This window comes from Callionymus lyra, chromosome 16, assembly GCF_982586985.1.
Source record: "Callionymus lyra chromosome 16, fCalLyr1.hap1.1, whole genome shotgun sequence".
Taxonomy (NCBI): Eukaryota; Metazoa; Chordata; class Actinopteri; order Syngnathiformes; family Callionymidae; genus Callionymus; species Callionymus lyra.
In genome coordinates this window covers 13748710-13773183 of record NC_141833.1, presented here as the reverse complement: position 1 = coordinate 13773183, position 24474 = coordinate 13748710, and the positions used below count along the sequence as shown (strand labels likewise).

The following is a 24474-nucleotide window of genomic DNA, read 5'->3' as shown; positions in this document are numbered from 1 at the left end:
GGAGTAGACGAGCGAGCGCTGGAAAATGAAATAAGATTTTAATTAAAGGAAACCCTCCGCAATTACAGTCACTTCAGCCGCGGTCGCTCCCTCACTGTCAGGCGACTGTAAAATATCTCTACATATCGTTTACACCGAAATGATCTGCAAGCCAGACGTGTACACCCCAGTGTCCCGAACAACCTTCAACAGCAACTTCAGGCCAGACGAGAGAAGAGGGGAAAAAAAAAAAAAAAAGTAAACAGCAAGGAGAAATAAAGACCATTCCTCTTTTCAGAGCCCTTCTTTTTTCCCACTCATGTCCTCCGCATGGGAGAGATATTAGGCGTTTGTGTTTTAAGGAGCTGTGAAATACATAAACCATGAGCCACAGGAACGCAAGGCCCTGTGGATATGCAGATGGGCTTACTTTGCTGGTGTCAGAGATGCTTAGAGGGAGCAGGCACAGGAGCAGCTCTCATCTAAAGGATTTTCTTAGGAGAGCAGGGGGACAGGGTGGCGGCGGCGGCGAAGACCCGGGAGACGCCGGAACAGTGAGTGGGAGTAGGGAGCGATGAGGAGAGAGAGATGACGGTCCCTGGTGGCCCTGTAACTATATCCAGAGTCTGTTTAGTGCACCGAGAGAGGGCGAGGCTTTCGGGAAACGTCGGCGCCCGATTGGCCGAGATGCTGAAGTGGAGTTGGGAGGGTTGGTGGGGGAGTGACAGGAAGTGACCTCAACTGAGTGAAGCAGCTCCTGGAGCAAGCGAGTTGACTTCCTCCCTGTGGGCTCCTACTAAGAACCGGGCTGGCAGCCTGATTCAACCCCTGTTACTCTGCTGAATACAAACTCAGCCGCGCTGCCGCTGCAGTAGCGAGCGCAGATTACTCATCATAGACCCGCAGTCAAAACTCAATTACTTCCTCAACCTTTTTCTGTCTGTCTCCCTGCGAAGGTGCAGGAGGAATTATTATTATTTTAAGATCATCGGCAAACAAAAAAAAGAGAATAGAAAGAGCCTTAAAGAGACTTAAATATATGTTTTTATTTGTTGATCTGTCGCTGACTAATGGAAAGAAACAACAAACATAAAATATAATATAATAACATAAATAATATAAACTAAAAGCAGGGATGATGACTCTGTCAAAATTCAAATATTGTGTTGATTTAAGTGTGTGTTAAATAGATGTTGGACTCTATTGTATCATCATTATGTGTCTGTTTGTACAAAACTTTCCAATTAAATTAAGCTAAAAAGTCTAGTTTGAAGTGTGGTTTCGCACTTTCACTAAGTGATATGCGTAAGACAATATAGAAACTGTGTCAAATATTACAATACCAGCTAAAAAACTCTAGAAATGACACTTATTAATTAAAAACCTGAGTAATAAAAAAGAAAATGTAGCATTTCATCGTGAAAAATAGTCAAAATCTGTCATCAAATGTTGCTAATTTATGTCATTTTAGAGTTCTAAACATAACATGAAGTAATAATAATATATGTTTTCTTTTATTTCATATTTAATCTGAGTAAAAAACACCCGTAAAATCAACCGACAGATACAGTCGTAGTCATTAAGCGATGAATGAACGGAGCTTGTAGTGCAACATGTTGTCTCCGTCCGATCAATCAATGCTGACACACACACTCTCAGCAGTCGGTCCTGAGGCTGCGTAACCAAGCGACGGCAGCACCCTCGGAGGTCAACTCAGGGTCGGCGCCACGTCGCAGGAGTGGAAACCGCGAACCCCCCCCCCCCCACCCCCCCCCCCGCAAGCATGCTTGACCTCCTCGTTTCTTCGGCCTCATCCCCGACACGCCGGCGGAGAGTCGTGATCAAAAGAGTGCAGCCGAGGGTTTTTCTCGCCGCCTCTGCCATTTCTACCTTGTTCTCCGGCTGCACAGTCTGCTGAGCACACGTGGATCACGGGAGCAGCTGCAGCAAAACATGATGATTCACATGTCGGACAAACAACGAGCCGCTGCGACGCGTCAGCTCTTCTGCATTATGAATCATGACGCCTCGCCAGGACAGATGTTAGAGACGACGACGCAACTTATAAACACAATATAGTCTATAAAAAATGCTTCATGGCTCTATTTCGGGATTAAAACCTTACTGAAAATTCAGATATTACAGTTTCATTTAAAGGATTTTTAAAAAAGAAAAATGACAACCATTGTGAATAGCACCCGATGAAGATTCATTCGCTGTTGTACCTTATGTTTTTAGTATGTATAGCAGTAAAGCAAGTGATTAAAGCGACAGATAATTAAAGGTTTTCTCAAATAATCGAAACAACTTTGAATTTTTTCTTTAAAATGGTCAGCGTGGTATTTTATGTCGACTAACTCAAGTACCCAGCATTTCTCAGGGACTTTAACCAAAGCTTTACAAAGAGAACTGTTTTTGACAGCTTTACCCTCGTGTTATCTCAGGGTCAAGTTGACCCAAAGGCCCTAAAACCAATTTCGAGGTATCCCTTTTTTTGCTAGCTTACCTTGTGTTGCTAGGATACCACAAACCCCCTTTTTTGGGGCCTTCGGGTCACATTGCCCCTGAATTAAAATCGAGCGTCTTTTTCCGTACAATCTTGACAGATTACGAAAACACTGCTAAAGGCTAAATAAAAGCCAAAATGTTCAGACTTGCGACTTTTAAAAGTCTGTACCTTGCTTATCATTTGAGCTACAGAGCTTTTAATTTGGTTTAAAACCTTCCCAAGACCAAGATAAGGTCCATTTGTGGAAGAATAAAGAATTAAAAATCAGGTTAAGTACAGAGACGCAGCACTTGGCGGCCATTTTTAGCCCAAGAAGTAGGACCCCAGTAGCACTCGTGAGAGGGTAACCAAGCTGACTGAAGTGCCCTTTATACTCATGGACTAACCTCTCTAAAGCAAGTTCCATAATGCAATAGAGTGGATCCAAATATGTAAATGGGGGGTAGATGTTCATCAAAACGTTGTGAGCTGTCCAACATCGATGCTAACTTATGTTTGCAGAACACAAATAGGGTTTTCCTTGGCACTACTTTTAATCCACATATTGTACCTTAGTTTCATATTAAGACATTTAAGGAATTGGTCTGGAATAAGCGCATAACTATAGCTACTCATCAGTACTACTAGTTAGTAGTACTGAGGTGATTGTGTCTGATATTCAAAATTAAAAAAAGTTGCTCAGTTATTAGACCGGTCACAGCTGGTGAGGGTTTATTTGTTTTCGATGCCAGCAAGCCCACGTGGGCCGAGGAGACCCCGGGATAAACTCCAGATGAGTCCCCAGTGTGTGTGTGTGTGTGTGTGTGTGTGTGTGTGTGTGTGTGTGCCCCCCCAAAACCCCCCCCCCGATCCCTCCTCGCACCAGCAGCCCAATTGCCCGGGCCTGGCAGGAGTTTGATGAAGCACCGGTCGCGGCCCCATGGCAGCGGCCTTTTATCGACTCACTGGAGATGGGCAGTTTTTAGAAGTCCGAGTCAGCAGATCCTCGCAGCTTTGTGGGACATTTATTTAAAACACGGCGGCGGCGTGGCGCCGGGAAAAGGTGTGTGTGTGGCGACCGACGACGAAAAGATAAAACTTAGGGTTACCACTTTCTGTACTTTTCTTTTTGTGGATGATGATGATGTCATCATCGTGCGCCGTCGTGAACAAGTAAACAGTCGCGGGCGTAAGTTAATCATGGAGTCGACGTGCTCCGTGTCTGGAGCGCGAGGCCGGTCGTCTCGGCGATTAGCGGCCCAGCTGGTCGACCAGTTGAAGCCAAATGGGAGCAGATCACTCATTATTCCATTTCCTGTATGAGTCATGGCGGTCACAGCGGGCGAGGAAGGAGGTCTAAATTTAAAAATTTCGTATGAAACAGATGAAAAAAAACTTTGCTCTCTCCTCCTGACATTTCATGTGTCTTGTTTTTTTCTTCTCCCGTCCACAGAGGAAGGCTTGAATCATGAATGCAAGCTCTGCAGTCAGTCGTTCGACTCGCCGGCGAAGCTTCAATGCCACCTGATCGAGCACAGCTTCGAGGGAATGGGCGGAACCTTCAAGTGCCCCGTTTGTTTCACAGGTTGGTGGCGCTCATGTTTATTTCTTATTCAGTGCCGCACAAGCAGGGAAAACTGGGATTCATATTCATTTATTGTGTTTGTTTCAAAACAGTTTTCATTGATTTTTCATTTATAATTGACTGCCTTTGCATTAATAACAGGTAGAGATGAGAAAAAAAACTAAAAATAAATAACAATATAATACATACAATGAGAAACCAAGGATAAATCCAGGTTACAAAAATATAATAAACACCTGTCAGTTGTTCTAATTTAGATCTGTATTGTTAGGAGCCAAAAAGACAGAAAAATGATAAAATTAGAGTCAAAAGTCAAAATAAAAAAGTTGGATTAATATTCCAGTAGTATAAGTTATTGAAGAAGAAAAAAATGTATTAATGTATCACATGAAGAAGAGTTATTCGCAGAATCATATGTTTTATCTTTCAGGCTCTATTTTGGGAATAATATTTAACAGAAACTTCACATACCACAATTTAATTGAAATTATTTTTGGCCCCAAAAAAATTAGAAGCAAAATTTAAACTTGTTTAATAACACCCGAGGAAGAGTCATACACAGTCGTACCTTATACAGTATATCATTAAAGAAAGTGTTGCCCAAGGTTGTTTTTAAAGAATCATGACAACCTTACTACTATACTATACTATACTACTATAACTATACTATTATTTATTTTCTAACTTTCACATTTCAAAACAGTTACTTCTCACAATAAAAATTTATAGTCAACTTAGTATTTTATAATGTCTATTATCCATCGTCTAGCATGATTCGCGCCTCAAATCCCATAATGCACTGCAACAGTTAAAGAACTCAGTTAAAGAGTGGACAAAAGGACATTTTTATTCCTAAAAATAAATGTTAAGTCTGTTAGACTCTGTCCAAAACATTCGGTTTTTGGTCATTAAATGGGGGGGTAGGTGTTCCTCAAGACGTTGTGACCAAGTGTGTTTCCCCTCTGGGGATGAATAAAGCCTTTCTAAGCCTTTCTATTCAAACTCCTAAAGCCTCGTAGCGTCGACGCTAACTTTTCTGTTCCTAGAGCTAAGATAGCGTAAAGGGCTAGTATTTGACCGACATATCACCATCCAATCGTTTTGGACGTTGCCCTTTAACACTGTTGTATGATCCACTTAAAATAATTTGTTTTTATTTTAAAAATATTGAATTAATTGCCCACAATCGGAGCCAAAATCCACTTTATCTTGACCTTTAAAATATATACTTGTTTTGATTGTTTAAGCGCTTTGTGACCCTGGTCTGGAAAAGCGCTATATAAATACAAATTACTTCCTTACTTTATAAGTTAACCACTAATCCGTACTTTGAATGACGTATCTAAATAAAGGAAGTGATGGTGTCTGGAATAGAACTAAAAAAAAGTTAAAACCCTCCACATTTGTCTGCTCAACTTTGTGAGAAGCACGTAGATGAGTCGGCGAAGGTCAACCAATCAGGACGAGCGAACCGTGAAGCAGTTTGCTGGATTTTTTTTTCTTTTTATTTAGTCAATTTCCCTCTGAAGACGGCCGAAGAGGTGTCATGAGGTGAAAGTGGGACGGGCGGTGGGAGGAAGAAGCACCAGGGGGAAGACGATGAGAGTCGAGGGGGGCGGGGGGGGGTCGGTCGGTGGAAGGGGTGGTGGTGGTGGTGGTGGGGGGGGGGAGGACATGTGCTAATTGTGGATGGCAGTGGTGCTGATAGCTGTAATGATCTCATCTGTCTCCGTGCGTGGAGGTGGAAGGACCAGACTCCTCTTGAGAGGCGAGCGCCCTCCTTCAGTGTCAACAGGGTTAACTATCTCTATAATGAAATCTGCAAAGTCGTTAACTTCGGGCTCTTCACTCTTTCTCCCTCCTCAGCTCTTTACTCTTCTTCTTCTTCTTTTTCTTCTTCTCGCCACTTTCCACGTCCTCAGCTCATTTCCTGTTGTTTTGTTTTTTTCATTCCGCACCGCACAACTTGTCAATTAAAATCTTGTATTTCAACTTGTTTACATCACATACTTGTACTTGTTTGTCCGCCTTTACTCATTCTGTCGCTCCTGTTTTTCGGTCTTATCTATCCCCCCCCCGCACCCCCCCCCCCCACACACACACACCATCACAGGGGTTATAAGCATTTAATATACAGCGCATGCCGCCTTCATCTGAGCCTTCATTTTCCACCGGCGGCTTTGACAGACAGGTTCACTCGCCCCCCCGTCCCCCCACCGTCCCCCCAACCACCACCACTCCCTCCGCGTCCATATCGATCACGGCGCATGAGAGAGCGAGGGATGCTGGGATAAGGGGGAGGAGGTATAGACAGAGTGCACCCCCAGGACGGTGGTCGCCGAGCAAGACGGACGGATGGGTGAAGGCCTGGTGTGGCAGGGGGGGGGGGCGTGACGTTACTGGATTGGACCGCAAGACCTCCCTCTGTCGGGCCTGCAGGGGACTGACGTTGCAGGACTCGGAGGAGGAAGCAGGAGGAGGAATTGAGCGCTCGGCTGACAGCTGTCCTTGAATATATTTCCTCAAGTTGAATTTGGAAGAAAAAAAAAAGGGATTCTCAGACTAATATGAGCTGACTGGAATTTATCGATCCCCCTTTTTTTTTTTCTTCTTCTTATAGGCTCCACTGAGGGGGTGATTGAACTGTAGTGGAAAGTTACTGCACCTCAAGTGTGACTTGAGTGGAAGTGGAGTTCATTTCTGTTTGGGAAAAAAAAGAGGTGTATTTAGTGTCGGGTTAGGAAACTGAGTTAGAGCTGAGACTCAAAGAAGAGACATCAAGGTTAAAGTCACAATCATTTACTTGCAAGGAGAGCTCAATACAGAATGTTCCGCTTTCTCTCTGAAGCACAGAGCTGTTGTTCTATCTTCTCCAAGTTTGCACCAAAAAACAAACTTGAATAAGTTGTTATCGCTCAAGGTCGTGGGGGGCTGGAGTTGACGAAGACATATGTATCTCATAAATTGATAAACATACTTTAGCTGAGAACTTAGGGTTGCAAAAAAGTTCCCAATCCAGATCCAAGGATTGTGGAGTTTGTTTGACACTCTGGTTTCCTCCAACAGATCTAAAAGATGAATTGATGACTCTGATTAGAGGTTTGAGAGGTTGTCTGTTTACACATCTCTACAGATAGTACCTAACCCCGGGTAGCTGGGGTAGACATAAACCTGAAGTGAATAAATGGATAAGCATTTTTACAGACTTTATGTTTTATTTACTTCTTTAAATCTTACATAATATAATGTTTCAGAAGATGAAAACGAAATAATATTCAGTCTTTTATATTATTTCATATACTGTAATTGTTTTCTTTATTTAAAGTAGAATCACATTCATCCTCAAATATTAATCTTGAATTTATATTTATTTCACTACAGCATGTTTGCCACACACTACGACAGGATTACAAAGTTTTATCTGCTGCAATGAGTTCACTGAGAGTTTATTGAGTCAGAAAAAGAGATTTTAAGTTTAGTTAGAAGTCAAGTCTGGCGCTGATTTTTTTTTTCTTTTTAGAAAGCAATATAAAATGTATTAAAATAGAGAAGTTTTTTTTCTTCTGTTAATTAAAAAATGCTTAAAATTTAACAACATTATTTGTTTATTAGTTATAAAGTCGAAAAGAAAATCCATTTGTTTTACTTTAATGATCTCAGAGTAATTTGGAAATGAAATGTATCATTGTAAAAAAGTTAATCTCACAATTGTATTTAATTGCAAGGCCAGAAAAGACTAAAAACCAGGTGAAGGCTTCAACAACTCGATCTTAGTTAAACAAAAAGACAGTTTTTGGTCTGTTTGTTTTTCACATAAACCGTTATAACACAGTCATAAAGTCAAATAAATCTAGACATGTAACTTTTTAACAAAAAAAGGAGACAATTATAAGGCCATAAAAACAAACACCAGGTCAAGTCTTCAACATTTCGGGGGTCATGCACTTCGACAAGCATCTCATTTATTGAAATATATCGTATATATGTTGAACTCCCACTCACCCTATTCTCCAAACTTGGATAATCGGAGGCGGTGTGTCAGTGACGGACAGAAAGTTCAGATGAAGAACAAGGTTACACTTTATTTTAAAAAAAAAAACTCTCTTTTGCCGCCCATGTTTTGAGTTTGATCTCCCCCGAGTGACCCCCAAAAAAACGCAGCGGGAAGGCTTCGTGATTGTCACTCTTTGACGTACCTGATTATCCTCGATCCACACCGAGGAGAGGACAAATCATTCCGCCGGAAAAAAAAGAAAAGTGACTGAACGAGGGGAATAGAACTCCCAGATAGCAGTCGAGGGGAGACAAAATAGAGGAGAAAAGGAAGACAAAACTTGGGAGGAAGTGGCAAGTTTGGATGTGAGATGAAAGTGTGGAAGAGGAGGAGGAAGAGAGAACGGTGCCGGGGAGGGAGGGTAAATGGAGAAGGGGTCCATAAGCCCCTGGATGATGAGAGAGAGGCTGACTCTCCCAGGACAGATTTGACAGGTTTCAGAAGTGGGGGAGCCTGCAGCTAGAAGTGTCTGCCTGCACCCTTAGGAGCTCCGGCGAGGGCTGGTGTGGAAACAGTGATTGGGGATATATGCTTAAGACAAACAAAACAGAAGAAAGTGCGTCTGATGAAAGTGGCATGTGTGTGTGTGAGTCGATATTCCACTTATGTCACGGCGTGAAACTCGCACGAACTACGGGAAGCCTTCAACAATTGCGGCAGTTTAATTAGATTTTGTTTGTTCGCTGCCCACATTTTGAGCGTGATGTCAGAATTCCGACGATGAATTATTAAATGGTTATCGGGAAAATTAACAGATTTTCTTTTCTTCTTTGCTTCATGACGCTTGATCACGGAGGCGGCGGCAAACAAACAACCAGCTCGGAGAGAGTGAATAAATAAAAAGGAGGACGGGGGGAAAAAGGATAAAGTTGTTGTTTTTTTTTTTTCCTCCCTCTCGCTCCACAAACAGCTTAGTATTGGTGCAGTGCAGCCTGCAGAGCAACACCCTGCCAAAATAAAGATGAGCCGGGGCTTGTTGTATAGAAGATGTCGGCCACGGGCGGCCCCTGAGATCTAATCAGAGGGCTTAATATCCCCCACAGCGAGGAGACCTTGGCCCCTCAGCCCCCTCAGCCCTGACACCCCCAGACGCCCCAACCCCGGCTCAGCGCTGCGCTCGGCTCCGGTCTGCTTCGGCGCCACGGCCAACGAACTCCACAAACTTTCTCTCTCTCGGCTGCTGGCGCAGTGGGAGTGACACAGCGGCCAGACACGGATCCTGTTTGGATGTGGCTTTAGATTATTCTAGCCCCTGATTTTCTGCATCCTCTTTCTAGGAAGCCCCCGGTCACTGCTTATTCCGAAAATCGTGCTTGTCGCCTTCCCGAACACGATTCAGACTCCGGTTCCCTCGCGCCACTTCATGAAGCTCAGGATTCGCCACTGATTTTAAAGCTGAGATTCCAGGGTAAAGAATTCCGATATTCCAAGGAACGTCCACCGGTTTCTTCCGCTGGCTGTGGATTTTTTTTTAGCAAGTAATCTTGGTCAAATGTCTGACAAGTACTAGACATTTAAGGTAGTTCTCTACTGGTGGGTCGTCTACCAAAAGTGGGTCATGGTTGCGATTTGAGTTGGCCGTAAGCCTTTTGCCATCTCTATAATCCTTTCATATATTGGATGGATGGATGGATGGATGGATATGATATAGTGATATGTGTGGCGTCATAGCTCATACGGTAGAGTGGTTGGCTTGTCGCCTGAGAATTTGCGGGTTCAATCCTAGCTCCGGATGAGTTTGTGTCGTTGTGTCCTTGAGCAAGACCCCTTATTGGTTGAGCTGGTGCGATGCGTCAAAGCCTACCCCCATCAGTGTGTGATTGTGTGTGAATGGGTGAATGCGTATCTTAGTGTAAAGTGCTATCGGTAATGAATATAGAAAAGTGCTATATAAGTAAGAGCCATTTATCGTTTAACATATCCCTTAGTGAGTGCTTGGCCAGCAGTTGTTAGGTTTAGGTATAGAGGTAGGTGTTAGGGGCTAGTGTTAGGGGTAGGGGTAAGAGTTAGGGGTAAGGGTTTTTGAATGGTTTAAAGAATACATTAGGGTTTAGGGTCCAGGCGATGGCTGGCCAAACCAGGTGCAGGTTTTTGTTCCCACCAATCAAGAGGAAACCTTTTCACCAAATCAGTCTTACGGGTGTAATCGTTTGACTGTCTGTGTTGGTGTTTTCAGCTGAAACCTCATTGGTTAAACTGTGTGTGCTTGTTCCACTGAAACTAAAACCTGCACCTCCCAAGACCTTGTAGGACCGGATTGCCAAACCCCCGGGTCTAGGCCCTGAAGGGATAAGATTATGATTAGAAGGTTTTTCAAAACGTCTCTTCACTCCACAAAACTGTACTATTTTATGAAAGATCCCACAACTGGATCACCAAAATGAGTTAACTTTAATGTGACTTTGAGCAGTGGTCCCCAACGCCCCCTGGTCCGGGGGACTGCTACCGGTCTTTGAGGCATTTGTTACCTAGTACTATTGAGTATTAATCTCTAAATTTGAGGACCATATATTTTTGCTATGGGTCACTTTCATCGAAGTGGACTTCAATTTGAGTCTAGAATACATAAGTTTGGACATGAGACGATACAATTATTTTATGTAGCGTAGCTACTTGTGTGAGCCTGTGTCTTGTTGTTGTGTGAGAGAGTTTGAACTCATGACCCCTCGTGTTTTGAGTCACGTACCGTAATTGAGTTCGGTCCATTTACTATTCAGTGGATGAGCCTGAACGTAGCCGTCATGTCATCTCAGTCGGGTTTTTTTAGCCTCGTTGAACTGTATTTGATGGCCCCCCCAGGTCCTAAATCCATTTTTATTTTTGCCGTATTGACTTTCTCCGGCTCGAGCCAAAGACATAATGAAGGCTTCCTGCGGCTGTGGTGACCCGCTCCAACCAAAGTCCAGGCAGATAAAACAACCCCAAACATCGTCTTGTTCGACTTTTTTGGGGGCGTGTTCTCTTTAAAGGGAAAACGAAGCGGCCTCTGGCACAATCGGGGGGTTCATCTACATATTCCTGTGGTCATTAGTTTCAGAAATGGAGCGTGGAGTTGTTGTTTGTTCATTAGTGAAGGTTTGTTCACTTCTGGTTAACACGCCGCCATGTTGCTGAGACAGCTGTCGCGCACCCCGCATTAGAACCAACTCTCCGCCCGAGCGCCCCCTTACCCCAGATACAAACTTTCCTATCCCGGGTCACGCTTGTAAAAAAAAAAAAAAAAAGTGGCTCCGTAATTACCCACAATCCTCCGAGGTCGACTAATATTTGGGACGCTCACCTTTTCTTTTTTTTTTTTTCACAACTTCCTCTCGCGTGTATTTGAAGGGAAAGTTATTTTCGGGGCGTAAGAAATTCAAATGAAGACCCTCCGAGACTCGCGCTCGTCGTCCTCAAAGCACGAGGGTCCGGAGATAAGAAACGGGACGTTTGAAGTGTTCCTCGGAGACGCACACTCGAGACGCACACTTTCTGATGTGGCCTATGGCTCAATTAAAACACAAATATATATGTTTTAAGCGAGTGTTTGTATTACGGAGGGTCTTTGCATGAATAAGTAGCGCAGCCAGCATGAATATTTATATTGTCAATATAATTAGCCATGTAGACTAATGGAGGCCGTGTTTTGCACTTGAAGCCACGCCAGTTTTCTTTTTTTTGTGTGTGTGTGTGTGTGTGCGGTTGTTTATTTTCCGGCTTGTTGTTCCCACTGTCGGGCTAAATAAAGAGCATCATTAGCTCCTAAAACGTCACCGGGTTTCTCGTCCCGCAACATGTGAGCGCCCTCGCTTAGAACTTTTTCCCGTCGATTTCCTCGTAACAATCGCGTTTATTTGTTTGTGTTCCAGTCGTTTTCTTTCTCAATCACTAGTAATTACACTCTTGTCTCGATCTCCCGGGACGACGGCGCAGCGAGACGCGAACCCCTCAGTGGTTGTGTTTTCATGGACGTTATCTGACTATTGACCTCATTCTTCCACAAAGCTGTGATGAAAGTGTGATTATGATCCGTCCATACGAACCATAATCTCTTCTGGACTCGTCTGTATGTGAGCCATTGAAGTGAATATTCATGCTTGCAGGAGGGTTTGTTAAGATTGAGGCCAATTCATGCAACAATAATTGACCTAAATGAATGTATATATTTTTTTGATCATTTAATAGAGTAATTAAATAATTCAATTGAATAATTTGTCCTAAAAACAATTCATTATTTGAGTAAAATGTTGTTTTTCTTTCTTGTATATATGAAAATGATCTTAGCCACTTGTGCTCCCGATGCTGCGTCCAATAATGTTAATAATTCTATTAAAAAAAACGAAATATTATGTGGGTAAAGAAATAATAATGATGATAATATTGATAATGATAAAAACTAATTATAATTATAACGATAAGAATAATGATAATGACTAATAATAGCCATAACAACGACGATGATGATAAATGATAATAATAATGACGATGATGAAGATAAATAATAATAATAATAGTTGTAATGACGATGATAATAAATAATAATATTGATTATAATGTTTATTATTATTATCATCATCATCATCATTATTATCATCGATGATCATGATAAAAATAACATTAATACTATTGACGATGATGATAATAAATGGTAATAATAATAATAATGATGATAATGATGATAAATAATAATAATAATAATAATACTGATGACGATGGTGATAGTCAATATTATTAAAAATGATGATGATAATGACTGTATTTAAGTGGCCCTTCAAAAGGTCAAAGATAATTGTCAGATTAGAACTACAAAAAAATAAATATATATTTTATTTTTATCCTTTACATCTCTAAATTTGACTATGTTTTTTGATTAAAACAGATTATTAAAGGTTATTTAAAAAAAATACTCTATTTATTTTTCTAATTAATGTTGTTATTATTAAGTTTGTTGTTGTTGTAAGTCTTCTTCATTTTCTACCTTTTATTTCAGTTCAATTATTTTCTATGTTCAACATTAAAAAACATTAATATGTAATCGTGTGTTGGTGCTTTTTATGAATTCGATTTTTATGTAGAATTTACAAGTAAATTCAAGTTCTTTTATTGTCAAATATGCATCTATTAAGACATACAGCATAAATGTAATTGTGGTCCTCTGTGACCACAATCCTTTTTTTTGTAATTATTATTGGTTACTTCTTAGATCTCAACCTTAAATCTGCAGTTTTTCATTTTGTCTTTCGTCTCCAACTCAATAACCAACTTCTTAAACCATCTTAAATCCGTCTTCAACAGATCAAACGTGTTGTTTAGATGACGTTGATATAAAGATATAATAACAGCTGCTTCTGTGTCGACAGTGTTCGTCCAGGCCAACAAGCTCCAGCAGCACATCTTCTCCGCCCACGGCCAGGAGGACAAGATCTACGACTGCTCGCAGTGTCCGCAGAAGTTCTTCTTCCAGACAGAGTTACAGGTGAGCCTTCCGGCCGCCGCTTGGGCCCCTAATCACGCTTCACCCGGCCCCCGGCCCCCGGCTCGCGTCCTCGCCATCCGTGGGCTGGGACCTCGGAAGGACTTATTCCAGTGGCTTTCTAAAACTCATTTGTGATGAGCAAGATATGATTTGATTTGCTTATTAGACCAGTGGAGCGCTAAAATATCTGGAATTAGAGGATTAGCGGAATGTGAGTTTTTGAAGAGGTAATTACATGCAGTGCGAGGAAGAAGAAAAAAAAAAACATGGCGGAGTCAATATACGCTGCAGATCGCAGAGGAGGCCTCGTGGCTAAATATGAGCTCCGTCCTGCGGGAGACCATATCTGCCCTTCAACAAAGTTCGCAGTTTGGACTTGTGAACTGGCAATGTTGGAGAGATAATCCATATTCCAGCAATCGTTCTTCCCTCCCGGTCCTGCGAGGGTTTTCGCAAAAAATCACGGCGAAGATCTGATTGTTTTGTTTCAACCGCGGTGGTGATTTCAAGTTCAAGTGTTTCCACTTTCAAGACACACCTTTCATCACCAGATGGTTGTTCTCGCCGTGAAACTGGTTCGAAAGTTGTACAGTTTGTATCAGAAAACTATCGTTTTGAACTTATTAGCCCGAGAATTCCAAAAGAAAAACTTCTTTTAATGAACATGATTTTTCAATAGATTTTCAAATGCTAAAAAAAACATGACACTATGGGGTTTAATTATTTATATTTAATTTCTTCACTCTTGCTTGTTGTTTGGGTGTCTAAACTTGTTTAAATGTTTTATTTTTAAATTAATAATACAATAATGGGTATCACAACATTACGTGCATTTCAATACTGGTTACTTTATAAATATTAATCCTAATTAAATTGGTTTGTAAAAAATATAATTTTGTACTTTTTAGCCCCTAAATTCTGAAAGTAAAACTACTCAACGCAACTAAATTAAAGCCTATTAATTTAATTATAAAGAAATATTCGTCACACTGGGGCTTCCATACATGCTGTTGAGTTTTTTTTTTTTTTTCAAATATATTTATTGATAAAGATAAAAACTATTGTGTACATTTGCACATTACTTATTTTCCTTTTTAACAAACAAACCAATAAATGAAAAAAAAAAGAAAAAGATAAAATATCAGTAATTCTAGAAAAAACAATGATAGAGAAAACAATAATCTAAATAAAATGTTAAAAAAAGAAACAAAAAAGACAACAAACCCCAGCGTAAATTTAAAGCATTAAATAGATATTATTAACCCTATAGTGTCATGTTTTAGCAGCTTTTGCATCTATAAATAAAAAAAAATCTTCAAGAAAATTCTGCGTCCGCATGAAATCCCTCAAAACGGTGTAGTTCACATGCCAGGCCTGTGCATGGCGCTGTAATGCAAACATAAAAAAGAAGAATTAAAAACATGACAGTTTGACAGTCATTTGGTGTTGAATTCTGTCAAAAATTCATAAAAATGTGGCTGAAAAAAAAGTCCAAAAGTTAACCAACTAAAATCAAATAAGTTGATATCCTTGTTTACAAAAGTCACTGATCGATGTGACGTCAAGCGTCGACGACGCGGCACTTTATTTGACGGACACTTCCAGGCGGAGGTTGAGGAGAGGAACTTGTGTCCGCCTGCAGGAAGGTGAGCCGGATCATTATTGGCTGGTCACCTGAGCTGCACAGCCATGAATTAAACAAGTCCAGATCCACAGCTCTGCTGCTGCACTAAGGCCGGGGTGATCTAATAAGCCTTGTGCTCCTCCAGGTTTTTAGCAGATGCCAAGGCCTCTCGTTCATCATACATTTCCCATATGTTTTCTAAGGAGGTGTCGGAGATTTTCGTCCGATAACATGAATATGTAGCATCGGAGAACCCTGTTGCTAACTCCCCGCTGCTCGGAGACTGTTTAAGAGTCGGATCTGATGCTGCGTTAAAATCTATAACATTTGCTTTATTTTGAGTTTCCCCACCGCGAGGAGGGGTTTAGTTTAGTACATATTTAAAAATTATCATTTTCTCTTTGTAAAGTATTTTTTCTTTGAATTAATGAACATCCATATTTCTCAAACTTCATTAGAATAGTTTGTTTTATTTTTTTTAAGGTTAAATAACGTTGAGATTATAATTTTATATATTTATATTGAGGATTTATAGCAACTTTAATCATGTTTTAACAATTAAATTAACATGATTTTCAAGCAGACTTCTGGATTATTAGTCTTTATTATAAACTGTTTATTTTCTATTTTTTTTGGACTGTTGAAACCTAACTTTTATTATTTTATAAATAATATCACAGCATCTTAACTAGTTTTTACCAATTTACTATATATATATTTTTTTTAATAATCCAGCAATTGTTTGAATGTTTTTTTCTACAAGATAAATGTTAATATTATTAACTATAGTTTATTTTATATTTTTATAAGATGTTATTTTGTCAAATTTATCATAATTTAACACGTACATTTTCTAACCAGCAAAAGTGAATGAAAATGTTTAAAGTTTTTAAAATAAAAAGTACAAAAAGATAAAGAAATATTAAAGAAAATGTCAGATAATCTGGTTCACTCAACTTTGACGACAAAATGTTGTGAAATGAGTAGTTTTAAAAAGTTGTTGTCAAGATGGCAGTGGCAGTGTTGCATGCTGGGAAGGCGTCTTAAACCAAGAATTCAGGTTTAAGATGATATTTGACCACAGTTTATTACTGTCTTGAGCTTAATATACAATTATTTTGCTTAATAAATGTCAAGATAATAAGTTTAAAAAACTTGGAGAGGATCATGTGTCAGAAACTCGTTTATATTTATGGTTAATGTTAAGACATTTTTTTAAATTTTATATTTAGTTTAGTTTTTGTTAGATTAATCCTGTTTAAATCATTGATTTCCTTAAGATGTTATTTTAAAAAAAAATTACGAATGAAGACGGTATTAAATACAATATATTTATTATATATTTTAATAGTTTTTTTAATGCTTATTTTCAGTTTCGACTGTTTTACTCTTTTTTTTAAATAAATAAATAATGGATTTCACAGCATCTAAAACTGGTTTTACTATATTACTAATATTAATCCAGTACTTTCAAGCTTACTTTCTTCAAGATAAATGTAATTTTTATTTATTATATTATTATTTTATATTTCTCTATGGTGTTAATTTGTCAAATTTATCCAAATTTAAGTTATATTTTCTTACCGGCAAAAATGAATTTAATTGTTTGACCATTTTTAAATAAAAAAAACAAAAAAATAAAGAAGGATTAAAGAAAAGGTGACATATGGTCTGGAAAAGCGCTATATAAATAAAAAATACTTACTTACTTACTTACATAATATGTTTATTTTTGACTCAAATACAATACAAAATATTGTGTGAGAAGTAGTTTGAAAAAACGAGTTCATGCCAAGATGACAGCAGGAGTGCTGCATGCTGGGATGGCGTCGTAAACCAGGAAGTCAGGTTTACATTTTGAGTTTAATATGCAATTTTTTGGTAAATAAATGCCCAAAAAAAACAAGTTTTAAAACACTTGAAGAGGATCATGTGTCAGGACTCATTGTTCTTTGACACCTTCTGACCTATTGTGTATAATTCAAACCTCGGACAAAATATTCTGAACAAAGTCTGTTTGTTGTTGTTGTTGTTGTTGTTGTCGTTTCTCATGCACCGCTTCAAAACCCCGGCTGTCACGGGAGCCGTCGTTTGTCAGTCCGTCTGAAGCCGAGTTGTCTTCCAGTCTTTTTTTTTTTATTTCTGAGTTTTTTTTTCGGACTCCCCTCCTTCTCCGGCCGGCTTCCCGACACGCTGGCCCGTCCGCCAGGCTGCCCGGCCCGGCTCGTCTCTCCTCAGTACTTCGCTGGAAGAGGTCAAAGGGTTCCGGCTGCAAGCTGGGAGAGGGAGCGGCGAGAGGCCGAGCTGCCGCGGCAGGTAAAGGGGAAGCGGGCGAAAGGATATTTTATTAATTTGCTGCTGAGATCCTGAAACAGACCAAAGGCTGTGACAGGTATCCACCGCACCCTCCCTCCCGCCGCCTCCCCCCGTGAACTCTACCCTGCGAGGGGCGAGCCAATTTTCGCCGGCATGTCGAGATGGATGATGGGAGAGCATCCGTCTAATCAGCCCTCCTAGGACCCCCTGCCCGTCCGCCCCCCCCGCCCCCCCTCAGACTGGCCAGATTGACTGACTCCTGGGCCTGTGTGCCCCAGAATCCAGATTCCAAAGGAGAATAATCTCTCTTGCCCTCTCGCTCTCAATTTTTCTCTTTCTTTTCGCAGACAAAAAAAAATAAAGCACCAAGATGCATAGACCTCCATTCCCACTGAGGGTCTCCAGAGTGCAGCCTTGCACGCACGGATCTGTCTCCCTCACCCCATTAAAATATGAAGCTTAGTCTAGATATTTCATGAGGTGCTGATGGGGAGGGCACGGCGCCTTGTTTCACAGTCCTCTGGCTGACCCCCAACCACCCCTTCACTTCAGCAGATCCACCCCGATACCTTCCATCTGTGAGGCCTCGGCTCTTGTCGTGGTTCTGTTAGTTAACCCTGCTAGTTAACCCACTAGTTATCCCTCAATCGTCAATGCGTTAGGTTTGAACCATTGGTTTGATACTCAACTGGTGGCTCCAGAGACGCAAAAAGCTTTTATTTTGAAGGGAGTAGACTTTTCTACGGGGTGATGAGACGAAATCCATTACATTTTGAATTTGTTTAAATGAACAACATGTATTTGAACTTTCCCAAACTCAACGTTGCATTTGAGACGCTATCACTCTCAACAACTCTCTCAGTGACGATAACAAGAACGGCTCCCGCAATGCTTTGCCGCCCAGTCGACCGATCACAGCTGTCGATGACTTCTGACGTACAGTAGCAGCGTAGACTTAGAATTTAAATACAGTATTGTAGCGACACATCCGCCGTCACTAAATATAATAGTCTGTAGAAAGGCATCATGGGAGTTCACTGTTTAGTTGGTACCATAAGTACGGCGGTTGTGTTAAGTAGTGCCTACCACTAAGTTTATCTGATTTTTTTTCAACAAACAATGACAATAAACTTTGACGTACCGTATTAATACCGCGTGCAATAAACAAAAAAAACAGCAAGATCGCGGAAAGTGAACCGCGATATTATATTTCAGATAAAAGTGCTGAACTGACGCTAAGACATGTAACTCCGAATTCATATTTTTAGATTTGAATGTGCAGCAAAATGTATAAATCGAACCTATATTAAGATAAAGCTACTGTAGCTGTTAGCGTTGTCAAGTTAAGTAGCCACTTAAAACTTTAAACTTAGCAAACCCAGACTTTGTTTCTTATTTATAAAGGGACAGGTAGCGTTAGCTTGAAAGTGTCAGGTTAGCTTGAAAGTGTCAGGTTAGCTTGAAAGTGTCAGGTTAGCTTGAAAGTGTCAGGTTAGCTTGAAAGCGTTACATTAGCTTGAAAGCGTTAAGTTAGCTTGAAAAGTAGCATTAACTCGGCCATCTAAACACAGTGTGTTTGAAGATATAGATGGGATTGAATGTAGTTTTTAAGCGCCAAATACTGTATTAAACAAGATCATAAAGGTTAGTTATTGGATGATGTTTATATTCGGGAGTCTAATGTCTTGTGTTACAAGTGGGAGATAAAGGTTAATAATGTATTTTCGCACTAAATCAGGCTAAATTTCCCACAAAATTCCGTTTAATTCTTTGTTTGAAAATAGTAGACTTGTTTTTTACTGATACATCTTACACGCCAATATAGTTCTGTTTATAAAACGTGTTGTTAGAAATGTTCTAAAGCCATTCGTTCATAGGTTCGAGTGGAAAACCTCTTTCGGAACTTGAGTCGGTTTCAGATCAGACTCTCTCCTCGTCGCGACTGAAATTGCTGCTGGTCGGGATTAATTAGACGGATTCATTAACTGATGAGCGACTGATATTAGCCGCGGCTTAAGCACCACGTTTTCTCAGAGTCGAGCGGCGAATGTTTAATTTCCCTCCCAGTGGTCTAAACCCCCTCAGCTGATCCCGACTGGGCGTTCTCTGACCCGCGGCCCCCGTTAGAACCACAATTAAACGTGTGTTTTAACATCGTTTTCTTGAGGAAAATTCACTTTGATAATCATAACGAGACTTTTGAAAACTAATGTTGTCTTTTTTTAACATTATTTATTTATTTACAGTCAGTTTAGACGTTCTTTTCTCTGTCAGCCAAATTGTTTTCCTTTTTGAACTTCAGAATCAGAAGCGGTTGTAAACACACCATGTAAAAGTTTGTGATCACAGTGCAGAATAAAAATGAATTAAATAAATAACAATGAATTAAATAAAATGCATGGAATAAGATACGAGAAAATAAATAGAAACATTAAATTGAGTTGGCACGTAAAATTAAATAATTAACGAAGCTTTAATATAATTAACGTGAAAATAAATAGCTCTTTTATAGGCTTTCTGTGACCTGCTACCCTCATGAAATGACGTATTTGTAACGTGTTTTCTCAGGTTTACATTTTCTTAACAAAAAGATTTACATTGTAAATTAGTTGTAACGAGATGCTAAATTTGCTCCGCTTTTTCTTTAAATCATGTTTTATCATAATTCAACATGTTTATTTTGTAGATTACATTTCTCTGTCAGAAAAAATCAAAAAAAATATTTTTAATATATTCAATCAGAATCAGGAAACAGGAAAGGTTTTGTGGCGACGACAGTAAATAATAGAAATAAATTGAATAAAAATTATTTGAATTAAACGCAATACAATTATTTAAACAAACATTACAATAAAGTGGCGGATACAATTAAATGAAATTAATTAAAATAAATAACATGAAAATAAATGGATATGATGGATAGATACTGGATAGACGGATAGAAAGATGGATAGATACTAGATAGATGGATAAATACTAAATAGATTGATAGATACTAGATATATGGATAGATGGATAGATAGATGGAAAGATGGATGGATGGATGGATAGATGGATAGGTACTAGATGGATGGATAGATTGATAGGTACTAGATAGATGGATAGATACTGGATAGATGGATAGATAGATGGATAGATGGATAGATGGATAGAAAGATGGATAGATACTAGATAGATGGATAGATGGATAGATAGATGGATAGATACAAGATAGTTTGATAGATACTAGATATATGGATAGATGGTTAGATGGATAGATGGATAGATGGATAGATAGATGGAAAGATGGATGGATGGATGGATGGATGGATGGATGGATGGATGGATGGATAGATAGATTGATAGGTACTAGATGGATGGATAGATAGATTGATAGGTACTAGATAGATGGATAGATACTGGATAGATAGATAGATAGATAGATAGATAGATAGATAGATAGATAGATAGATGGATAGATACAAGATAGATGGATAAATGGATAGATGGATAGGTCCTAGATGGATGGATAGATAGATGGATAGGTACTAGATAGATGGATAGATACTGGATAGATGGATAGATACTGGATAGATGGATAGATAGATACTAGATAGATGAATAGATACTAGATAGATGATAGATAGATGGATGGATGGTTGGATACTAGTTAGATATATACTAGATAGATGGATGGATCGGATAAGAATATTTATACATATATTTTGATCACTTTTATCGATCAAATCTACACAAAAAATGCATTTTTCGATCAAGCATTCAGAGAAAATGTAACAATACATTTTGAGAACCGAGTTTTATTTCCTCTGGATTCCTCAATTATTCTTTGGACGCCGGCTTGTAAGTCATGTATTAAATCGTCCCTCAATCAAGCCGGGCGTCCCTGCGTGGCTCCTCGGCGCCCGCAGGACCCGCACCTTAATTGGAGCGTCTCTTAAAAGCATCCCTTCCACGGCGAGCGGAGGATCCGCCGACTTAATGAGTGCTTGGAAGTGACAGGAGCGCATCTGCATCATGTTCTCCCTTCCCACTCAAATGAGATTCTTGTCTCCCTGTGTGAGAGCCATTATTGCCAAGCTGTGACCAATTCTAGTCTTTTAATTAAGAATATTTATTGGCTGGGCGGTCACCGGGTCAGTGTAAACAGCTACGTTCGTCCCGGAGCCGGGAGGCGTCGTAACGAGCCGGTCGAGCAGGAGAGTCGAAAGTTGATTTGAAACAGATTTTATTGTCGGAAATTGACGCCTTTTTTCTATTTTCTTAGCCTTATTTTGACGTTATTTTTGCGTTTTCTTCTTCTTTTCTTCTGTAGCTTCTGCTCATTGTAGAGATTATTTATTTTTGCTTTAATGACCAAGAGAAATTATAGATTTGGGTCAGAAAATGTCACAAAAATTGTTTAGAAATTCGATCGCTGATTTCTCAAAACTAACCCTGGACTCGCAGACAGAAGTAGTGGCGGATAGAAAGGAAGTCGATCCTATTTTATAGATGTTCTGGCAGGAAATGAGTTCTAAAAGTAAATCAGAATTTACAAAATAAAACAATATATTTCAGACGTTTAAATTCATAGTAGTAGTAGTAGCAGAAGTAGTAGTTTTACTTGTAGGGGTAGTAGAAAAAAGTACCATATTTACTTTTAGTAGTAGTGCTCATTAGTAGTAGTGCTCATAGTAGTAGTAGTAGTAGTTGTCACGAGTATTAGAAGTTGCATATTCAGTAGATTGGTAGTAGAATTAGCAGAACTAGTAGTTCTAGTTTTAGTTTTACTCATTATTAGTAGTGGTAGTTGTTGTTGTAATTAGGAGTACTAGTCTTAGTAGTAGTAGTAGTGACAGAAGTAGTAGTTTAACTTGTAGTAGTAGTAGTAGCCATTATTAGTAAGAGTAATAATGATGAGTAAGAGTTATAATTGCTAGTAGTAGTATAAACAGAAGTAGTCGTTGTATTTGTAGTAGTAGAGGAAGTAGCAGTTGTACTTTTAGTAGTAGTTATCATTAGCTTCAGTAGTAGTATTTTTAAGCAACTGGTAAGTGTTTTTTTTAGTTCATTGTGATTAAAAATAATCTTCTCTAGTTTTGAACTATTTTACAAAATGTGGTTCTTGTTTGGTTTAAGTCCAAACACTTCCAGTTTTTTGGGGGGTTAAGTGAAACTGTATCTGCTTGGTTGTGCAGTTTTGACAACTTTTTAACATGGAAAAAACTGCTAGTTACCGGATAGTACGACGTAGCCTAGCATAGAAGCTCTTGAAAGACAGCAACGTATTTTCTTCTAGAAACTAAAAGCAAAAAAAAAAAAGAAGTAAACTTTGACTTTAAAAAAAAAAAGTTTTTGGTTGCACCTGTGACAAAAAACAGCCTGCGGCGTGTTCCTATAAAGACCGCTTTGTCGTCACGAACTCGCATCCAGAAACATACCTTAAAAACAAAAAGAAAAACGTTAACCTCCGTCAGAATTTTTCCCCGCCACGAACGAGACCAGGTCCGAAAACTTGTCGCCGAAAGCGCCTTAAAAAAAATTCCTCCGTCGGCCCCCGAGGAGCCCCTCGCGCCCCAAACGCGAATATCTTCATCTGCCAGGCGTGACAGCTCCTCACGCCTTTGAAACTTGCATATGTATCTTCTTTTTCTTTCTTTTTTTGTGCGTCTGCTTCCTTTCATATGACAACTTGTTTTCTTCTTCATCACCCCAGGTGCTCCCAAATCTGTCACCGTTTTCAAAAAGTTGCAGCAGCAAAATAAAAGCAGGATGAATTAGGGAGGAAAAAAAACCGCGCTTGTGGGGAGGCGTCATTAATATTTAAGTTTATTTATAATTACAGTGTAAAGCGACTTCTCCGCAAACTGTAAATGGGACGTAAACAGCCTTGGAAGGCTAGTGATGTTCCGCGATCGTGCTGTTCTAGTTTTTTCGGAGGTGGATCAGAATTAGACAGCAATGACAGACCTAACGATCCTGGGAGGGTTTTTTTTTTTTCTTCTTCTTCTCCCTCTCAGTGTGTGAACATGTGTTTGTGTGTATACATCTGTGTGTATTCTTCTTTGTCTCGTGTCGCTCTCTCTCCGGGTCTGATATGTGCAAACACAACGTCTGGGGGGAGACATGACAAAAACTCCCAGAAGCCTTTGAGCTCGGGTTCTTTTTTTTTTTCCCTCCTCCTCTGTTGCACCACCAGGGAAAGTTAAATCCAAACAAAGACGACTTGTGTAGTTCGCGACGATCCATCAACGTGTCTCGGCTTCTTTATTTTTTTAGTCGACTCCGAAAAAAACAACTTTGATGAACGCAATTGATTTTTTTTGACGGAGATTTAAAAAATCTTTTATTTAATTGTTGGAATGAGAAGCAGACAAAATAAAGGAGTAATTTGTGAGTTAAAAATATGGGAATTTAAGTTGAGATTTTTGGATTAATTTGAAAAAGTACCTACATTTTTGTTTTTATTTCAATATTTTATTATCTGATACCACCACAGAAAATTCCTGGCAATACAAAGTTTCCTATTTCGGATTCAAAATGTACTTAAAAATAAAATCATAAATATATTTATATACTGTAATCCATAATCAGAATGTTTGATTATTCAAACAAAAAGAACATTTCAAACTGTATTTTATTGTATTTTATGTTTAAGTTTAAATTTTCAAATGCATATTTGTTTTTACTTGGGTCCAAAAAAAAAAGAAAAGTTAACTGGACAGGATAATGAGTTAAAACCACAAAAATTCAAATAAAAGCGTCTCAAATTTGAAAATTCCAAAATATTGTAGAAAAACATACTGCCATTGGAGAAACTTACATTTTAGTTAACATAACACTGACGCAAAATTTAAAAAAAATGTAATCACATCTGGAACCTACACAAAAATTGAGATAAAGGAGATCTAAAATGTCTGCAAAAAATATGTAACTCCCCCTAAAAATCATGGGGCAAATATTATTCCGTATGTGAGACTAACATTTTGTTAAC

General features: G+C 39.3%; 1 protein-coding gene across 5 annotated transcripts in view; it reads left to right on the top strand.

Moving 5' to 3' along the window:
* Positions 1–24474, top strand: part of LOC148063823 (zinc finger protein 521-like) — a 137765-nt gene that overhangs the window by 100002 nt on the left and 13289 nt on the right. For all 5 annotated transcript variants that reach the window (XM_087811285.1, XM_087811286.1, XM_087811284.1 and 2 more), the window contains 2 exons: positions 3921–4052; positions 13446–13561. In XM_087811285.1, the coding sequence (XP_087667411.1) occupies positions 3921–4052; positions 13446–13561 (248 nt within the window). The remainder of the gene's footprint in view (positions 1–3920; positions 4053–13445; positions 13562–24474) is intronic.